Below are 8,831 nucleotides of genomic sequence, written 5' to 3' on the forward strand. Positions count from 1 at the left end.
TTTCATATATTGATAATTTTACCATGCAAAAGACTTCACTAGGAAAAAATGTGTGGTAAATGCCCAAAAATAACCTCAGCAACAAATGTGTATCTATGCAGTACTCTCTCTTCCCTTAAATAAATAAAAAAAAAAGTACTCTCTCTTCCCTTAAATAAATAAAAAAAAAATCAATGTGCAGTCCATGGGCTCCACAGTCCCTGATGCGACCTTGGCTGCCCTTGCGAAGGGCATGTCAACGACCTCTCTGCAGACATCCGATAAAATTGGAACGATACAGAGAAGGTACGCCAATGATTGATGCATGCAACAGTTAGTAAGGGCAAGAGTTTTTTCTACTGCTCGTCCTGCTCGTCCCAGTGGTAGGAATAAAAGTTATTAGCAGATCAGGAAGCAGCTGATCGGAGCAGTGACTGCCATGCTTCTGCACCACCTTCCTATGTCCCGGAAAATTCAAAGGAATCATGGCACTGCAGGTTCTGTGTTTTTGCTTCTTGTACTTAGTTGCAGACGAAGAGGATTAAATGCAGTGGGCATCAGACATTCATTGAGCTCATTGGTACGGCGACTCCTTGGCCTTCTACGTAGCCATACACCTTACTAATGGCAGTCAAGTTGTTCCGGACGAGAACAACTGAACCACTTGAAAATGAACAATTGAATGTCTCACTTTCTTTCTCTCTATCCGCTTTCTTCTTCTCTTGCTCATTTGGATGACAGCTTGAAGGGGCTTAGCATATTTGATCATTTGTTTAAAAGAAATGTCTTCTATAGTTTTTTGTTTTTTTTTTATGTTTATTTTTGCCTTTACAAAAAGTTTTTTTTAGTATGAACTAAGGATATTTTAGTCACTAATCATACTCATGCACAAGAATTCATACACCAGTATAGTGCTTATAACAGGTAGAGAGTTTATCATTAATTTGATTCTCGTAAAAAATGCATTAGGCTTCTTGAGACAAGTTGGTGCTCTCTCTCTCTCTCTGTCTCTCCCCTCTGATGATGAAACTGGTTACGTGCACACCCATGTGCATTCACAGGTGTGTGCAATGCTCGATAAATGAAAAAATAAACATTTTTAGAAATGTCCTCGATAAATGAAAATGCTAAAAAGTTTAAAATGTACATATTTTTATAAAAAAATCTAAAGTACCTCAACCCTTTTTCTGTTTTTTTTGAGTGTATATTTGTTGCATGCAGAGGGATGTGGTGCACGCAACTCGATCTGGGCACATTATTGAGTGGTTTTGGTTTGGCTGCAAGGTACTTGAAATGACAAAATTGACCCTGTTTATGAAGGGAGGGAGCAGTCCTCCTTTATGGACAAAAATGGAAGAGCAGACTTTTTCCTTTCTTAAAATGACTGAAATGCCCATCTCGTCCAAGGAGTTCAATATGCAGGTGAAGGAGGCAGTCAAACACGTTACTTCCAGGATGGACACCATTTCCAGGACCCAACTGGGTGCAGTATTTCGATTGGGTCCGTGTATGGTTGCAGCGCAGCGGAAGTGCTGGCATGGGTCAATCTTCTTTGAGTGTCGATGTTTATGTTAACATCTTAATCTTATCAGGTACTTGCGTCCAAATGTTCATGAAATTAATTCAAAAAAGCAAAAGTATGTTGTGCATGAACCGAACTGGAGATTCCGGTGGTGAAAAAAGAAGGATTATAATCATAAGATATCTAATGAAGCAGTAGCTGGAACATGATCACAGTCGAAGAAAAGAATGTCATATACTCAGAGGGGGGGAGAGAGAGAGAGAGAGAGAGAGACATTGGTATATTGAAGAACAATTTATTTTCCCAACAAATGAAAACACCTTTTATGTAGCTTTGCATTGTTAACAAACTTTGCATTTTTATTAAACCAAACCTTGCAAATATGAACCTTATAACCCATTTTGTGAAGACAATGTTTTAAAATTTGGCAGTTTCATGGTTGTATATATTCTTTAAGCAACATAGACTCAATGGCTTATATGATATCGAAAACATGATGGTCAGAAGACAAGTATATCAGTAATATTTGGTCAAATAATTCGGAGGAGGTAAACAATAATGAATCCGCCTATCTATTTCGATTAATTGAAAAGCATCTTCGAGAATGCCTTTTCAATGTTTGGGACCAGTGTGAGGCACAAATTCTAGCGATTACAAGTCAACAAGAAACTCTGAAACCTTTCTTGGTCCATCAATGCTTTTCTTAATTCCCTAAAAATTTGTGCAGTTACAGAATTTTTACAAGCCCTAACTGGAAACACTGCTCTCTCTCTCTCTCAAATTCTCACCAAATTCTTCATCTCAATTAACCATCGCATACATGAAGCAGGGAATTTATTGTGAGAATACTTGTGAAACTTATTATAGAACCATAAAATTAAAAGAGGAAACATTTGTCCTCATGGTTCGGAACAAGGACTTCAACCATGACTCTTTCCAGGGCCAACCAGCGAGAGAATCTCATTTGTCATATCAGGCATGAATCTGCATTAGTTAACTAATTACCAATGACAGGGGTGGCAAACTGGAATCCAGCTTTTCTGTTGTTGCTTTCATCTTAGGGCTTAAACTAGTCCATAAAACCAATGATCTGCCATGCATGTTAATATCTACCCGTTAGCAATTGATCCATCTCCGACACTGTTGGAGGAACTATCTTGTCGAGAACGTGACGAAGAACACTTGCTTGAACAGCTCTCTGCAACGCCTACTCCTTTCCTCGGTGACAAGCATCTTTTTCCTTTTCTTGCTTCAGCTAACTTGCCCTGTAAAACAATTACCATCTTTCATGGAGCGGGGTTGAAGAATCAAACAAAGGGCACAAAGAATCGTCCATGACATGGTAGAAACCAATAATCAAAACAAGCTTAAAACTATGACTGGCACAAACTTGGATGATGATCACAAGCCTCTTCCTACTAGAAGTAGCAAATTTCACCTGCTCAGGACCGGGGTCACAAGAAGACGAAGGTAGTGCAGATCCTGGAGTCTTCAGCTCCAGATCAGTCGCCACATCATTAGAGGCGCAACTTCTCTCAGCAAGACTTTCAACATGTCGTTCTGATGACTTGTTTCTGGACTCCTGCTTGCTCGGTGTTTGGTTTCTGTTAGTCGATTGTGGATGTACACTAGGAGCATATGGTGCTAGTGAATGATCAACGCTTGAACTCACAGGTGGGGAATACTGTGGGAAAACGGGGAATGGATTGGAAACAGAGCCTGGATTCTGGTTCCTGAAGAACGGAAATGGCTGAAGAGAGGGATGCAGGGGTATGGGCCCTGAAGGGACAGGAACAGGCACTGGATAGGAATATGGAGGAGCTCCCATCATCATCGAAGGATCCATGGTGGCCCATGGATAGACAACCCTGACCCTTTGCTGGTACTGAACTAGGAGATTATCGATATCACTTTTCAAAGCAGACTTCTCTTCTCTAAGCTCGTTTTTTTCCTGTGTCAACTACTTGTGAACAAAAGAGATCATCACAATGGGGTGTGAGAGAAGAAAGGAAAGAAGCAGATAAAACTATGAAATGAAAACAAAACGTACTTCACGTGATTCTTCTGAAAGAGAAGCATACTCGGCTTTTAGCCTGTTTACATGAGCCGTCAAGTCCTTAACCATTTGGATTGCATCGTTCAGTATGGTTGCCTTGTCATTTTTAGGCCTATCTGGATCTGCGAGTTAAATGAAATACTCCCACGGTGACATTGATACATCAAAATTCCAGAATTCTAACAGACAAAACAATGCTTTGCAATAACAGATATTTCAAGGTGCAAAGTGAGCTACAAGCTAGATAGTAGACGCCAGATTAACAACAATTTTCTGACACTTTTCAAATAGTCAAAAACTTAAGACGAAAAGTCAGTGAGTGTAACTAAAGAGAAGAAACAGAAGCTCTCAAAATGGAAAATATGATAAAAAAGTTCTCTTTTTTGCTTGCTCATTTTCCAGATTGCAAATGGCTCTCATGGGCAGCACATATTATTTTGAGCTGTTCAGAAGTTTCACCTTTTTTATGCCAACCCTTTATGGACATCCTCCAAGTGAAAAATAAATAAATCACAAGACAAATAAGTGACTAACTCAAGTTTCTTGAAACTTTTACCAATCACTCAGAAAATAATGAACTCTGATGAGAAACTGCATGCAACCATAAAGAGAGAAAAAGCCTAAGAAGCCAGCCAACACCACAAAACCAAGAAAAGTAAACAATGTAAACCTATATAAGAATAGCCTAGAACCTATAGACAGGACATTTTGAAGATTTCACAACATGCTTCATTTTCTTTAGGAATAACAAAAACAGAATCATGCTTGAGTATTTCATATTTAACCACATTGAAGTAGACATAGAGGGTGATAATTGAAACATTTTTAAACTTGAGTGATGCTTTTGTCATATCAATCAAAATTAGGCACCTTTCTGTAGAATTTTTAAAGCATTTCTCTTTGCATGAAACGTTATGATTCTGCAACCAGCACAGTGTATTTAATATTTATGCAGCAAAATTTAGTTTTTAATCCACTTTAAAACCATGTACCTAGCGCTTTTCCCAGTTCCACAAACTGCTCATTGAGCCGGTCCCTCCTGAGTTTCTCACGATCTGCTTTCTGAACTTTCCTTGCTGCAACTGCATCTTGTACTTCTGCTTCTGACCTGTCATTACACCAAAAAATTGAAAGTGAAAATTTTCTGAAAGATCATGACAGTACAGATGGCACGTTAGCAGACCCTATAGTAACCAGTCAAAGCCAATGTTAAGGACACGCAAAACTAAACCTTTTTAAGGGGAAAAATTTATAAAAAAACTATTATTTTCAACTTTCAAGTATTATGGTTGGTAAACTCAGAAAAAAGTCCGCAGATGATGAATTTAAGTGGTGACAAGAACTCAATAATGAACAAGTAAGATGAAATTACAAAATTATGTTCCCCAAGGGTGATCTGACCCTACCCTGCAGGAGGCAAAGCTCATCAGCCAGCTAAGAAGCAAGCTACCAAAGCTCCTGGAAAAACATTTCTCTGTTTGGGCCACAGCCTATAGTTGGAATCGGTAAGTAGGAATGTAAATGGTGAAGATATGGCTTAAAGCATTTTGGCTTTTATTTTTTTCACCAAGTTCGTATGAAGCTGATCCAATATATTGATTTGAACCCAAACCATTTACATCCCTAGCCAGAACGCTCCCAGCGTCAGTCAGTCAGAATACAAAAGTAGAGTGTCATGTTTGAGAATATAATACAGTGAAATAAAAAACTCTAAACCAGAAGAACGAGATAACACATGTAGGCAGGTCAATAAACATTTGGAAGGAAACAACAGTTGTTTTTTCATTTCTAACAAGAGTGCACTTTGGACATAAGACTTGCTCACAGTTCCAGCAGTACAAACCCTATGGTTAGTACCCCACTCCCATAGCCTATACCTGCTTAGGCTTGTGAATAAGGTGGTGCTCATGGGATATGAAAAGTTGACAGCCAAATCCCAATCCATTGCACCAGAAACAACAGTCACTAATTGGTAATCAGGCTACGACAATAAAAAAAAAGAAAAGAGGCAAACAGCAAAAGAAAATAACTGATAATGGGCACTATGAAAGCCATTTCTGCTGTTGCTACTTTAGATCTATAGAGACGAGTACTAGATATGGATTAGGAATAAGAATGCACAAATCTCAAGGGAAGTTTAATAAAAGAGCTGAAGGAAGAGAAGTCTTATGCTCAGGATGCAAGGCCTTGAAGCGAAGGAGCTTATGATACAACTTGAGGGTAGCAAAAAAGGAAAGATGAATACTGAATAGAGATTTAAAAAGCATAGTAACTAAATATGAATGAATATGCAATCATTAAAAGTTTAATGAATAAAAGAAATTACAATCACAAACATGTAGATTAAGAATTGATAACTTTCTTCCTGACATCAGGATGCATAAAATATCCAGGGACTTAAGAGGGAAAAAAAATTAAAGGCTTGGTGCATGAAAAATGCATCCATTATCAAAGGCTGAGATTTATACAGCCTTACTGACTTAAACAAAGCAAAAGCTCAATGGCAAGACTGATATTGACAAGAAGCCGAAATCACTGAAGAATGATCCAAGATTGGCCATTTGTAGAACTTCCTCTCTTTTTTTTTTACGTAAAGCAGCATTTGCATCAAGCTAAATAACACGGACGCTTTGTTTAAGAGAAGGGTACCAGTGACATGGGTGCAAACATGAGTGTGGCCCTGCGCACAGCTGAGACATGGTGTTGGCTGTGTCTGGTGCGGTTGATGCACCCGAGGCTGAGTCCATCATTTTGTGAACTCGGTCATCTTTGACCATGTTCAAGACTGTTCGGTTTGTAGGATTTCTTTCCAATCTGCACACATATGCAGGGCACAAAAGGGACCCTTCAATGCTTATCTGCATGTCATCTTTTTATATTCATTTAAATTTTGTTTCTTGTTGCTATGTATTTGCTTTTGTTATATATATATATACCTATGTGTATGTGTGTGCGTGTATGGCCGTGTCCCCACACCCACATTTTTTGAAATTGCTCCATCCCCGTGTCCACACCAGCACCTATACCTGCACTTGTACTCATACTCATTAGATTCTTGTTGAACTAAGAAGCCATTATAGTGTGTCAAATCACTCCATTTTCTAATTAAAATTTGTCTATCCTTGTTTGTCTATAAGCACATTACTGAACCATACATATCTTGTGCCATGCAACATTCATTTCACTCAACACATGTTTGTTTTGTTTAGCCAAGTCTGGGCTCTCAATCTATCTATCTCTCTTGTGATAAGCATGGGGCCTGTGGACACTTACATTGTGATTATGATAATCCTCAGGATGCCAGATCGGTGGATCCAACTTAGCTTCATAAAGCTTAGCAGCTTAGCAACTTATCAAATTAGCAACCTGAAACTGTAGTATCCCTGCATCCTCAATATTAGGTTCTCTAGAACCAAACAGAATGTGCCATAAGTTCAAAACAAAACATTGATATGCTTAGCTAGTTCTGCAGCAGTCAAGTTGCACTATCAGAGGTATTTCAGCTTCCTGATAGAAAAGCACTTCTAAACAGGAACAGCCAATATTCCCATATCACTACTCAAACTACCTTCAGAACAAGCCAATCTCAACTGACTACCATTATCTTCCAAGTAATAAGCATAGTTAAAAGGGGGACATAGGAAGTTTCAAGAAGTTCTACTGCAAACTATTTTCCAAAAGCTTCAACTACCACGAACTTCCTAGTACAACACGTAGCTAAAAGGTAGACACACCACGCGCGTGGCCTGCTAACATAGGTTATCTTAATACGTGGGATGCGCTGTGAAATTTCAACTATGGAAGGAACGGTATCCCAATTTTCCAACTTTTCTACATAAGCAAGTGAACATAATCACTGCATAAAGTATAAGTTTTCTGTTTAAGTGTAAGATAACAAACTTTATTTTGATTCGAGTGATCTCCCCACACCTGAACACGCATATACTATGACAACGAAAATGAATTTTATCACCTCAAGCACCTCGATTTCTTCATAACCTTCCAACTAAAAGCAACAAATACATCTGAATTGAAGCTTATCTTCACCGCCAGATACCTAAAGAGAACCGAAATTTGAAAGCGCATACTGCCGTCCATCCGTCAACCACTGGTACGATTAGCGATCTGTATAATCAAGACTACCAATTCAAGGTAACACTCATACACCACAAAGTATCTATCCAACCACTGCAGGCCTTCATCTTCCGGCCGCTAGAATAGTTGTACATTTGCTACTTCGGAGAAACAGGAAAAAAAAGGGGGGGAAGGCAACTAGGAATAAACTAACAGGAATTCACCGATGAGGGACAGGAATTCAGCTTAATCAGACCCAAAGTAGTAAAGGTACAAGCAAGAATAACAAATAGATCCCAAAATCAACAATTGGAAACGGAAAAGATTCAAATTCCGGCAAGAAACCCGTCGAACTATTCGCATTAGCCAGCCTAATTCTCCATATGAACCCCGAGAAAATTAATAAGAGGCTCCCGATTTGGCATCAAACAACCACATGGAAAAAAAACACACACACGCACAGAGACAGACAGAGAGAGAGAGAGAGAGAGAGAGAGAGAGAGAGAGAGAGAGAAAGAGAACCTTGACTCAGAGGGACCAGAACTCGCTTGCTGCAGATAGCTCGCCGGGAAGCGGGAGCCGGCAGATTGCTGGAATTCCGGCAGCCTGTCTGCCTGAACTGATCGGCAGAAGCTGTCCGGCTTCCCTGGCTCCATCAAACACCACGACCACCAACGACGCCAGCACCAGTCAGTAACAACCTCAGCCCTTGCCTTAAAGTCCTAACCCCTACCCACTTTTCTGCATGTACCCCCGGTGCCCACCAATGGGAGCGCCATCGTCTTCCCCTCTCCGATACGGAAAACCTCAGAGCAGGGGAAAAGTACGCACAAAAGAGGCGAACGCAGGCGCTCCTTTTATCCCGTTCCCTTCTGGCTCGTGCTATCCACGCGGGGAGCACATGGACCCTCCCTCCTCTCTCTCCCTCTATTTAACCCTGGCTTAGGCCTTTTCGGAAGTTTTTGGCGATTTAAACTATTCTTTCTTTCCTCAGTTCATCTTTCTCCCAAACTTTTAGCCATAAACTATGTTAAATTATTTTCTCTTCTCATCTTTGATCTGGGTAATTTGAGTTGAAGATGTACGTTGAAAGAATTTCACAGAAGAAAATCTTCTTCCTCAAAAAATCAAGACTTCCATTTGGTACTAAGCTGGATGTTAGATGCTCTGGAGAAAGTTATATTTCTACCACACTCTCCG

General features: G+C 39.7%; 1 protein-coding gene across 1 annotated transcript; it reads right to left on the bottom strand.

Annotated features, from left to right (window-relative positions):
- Positions 1–2,334: 2,334 nt before the first annotated feature.
- Positions 2,335–8,525, bottom strand: LOC116248328 (transcription factor bHLH121). Its single transcript, XM_031621064.2, has 5 exons — positions 8,154–8,525; positions 4,550–4,665; positions 3,552–3,679; positions 2,940–3,461; positions 2,335–2,766 (listed from the first exon to the last, which is right to left on the bottom strand). Exons 1-5 carry the CDS (start codon positions 8,285–8,287, stop codon positions 2,611–2,613), a joined length of 1,056 nt encoding a protein of 351 aa, XP_031476924.1. The 5' UTR covers positions 8,288–8,525; the 3' UTR covers positions 2,335–2,610.
- Between the last annotated feature and the right edge of the window lie 306 nt (positions 8,526–8,831).

Source organism: Nymphaea colorata, chromosome 2 (genome assembly GCF_008831285.2).
Source record: "Nymphaea colorata isolate Beijing-Zhang1983 chromosome 2, ASM883128v2, whole genome shotgun sequence".
Classification (NCBI taxonomy): domain Eukaryota; kingdom Viridiplantae; phylum Streptophyta; class Magnoliopsida; order Nymphaeales; family Nymphaeaceae; genus Nymphaea; species Nymphaea colorata.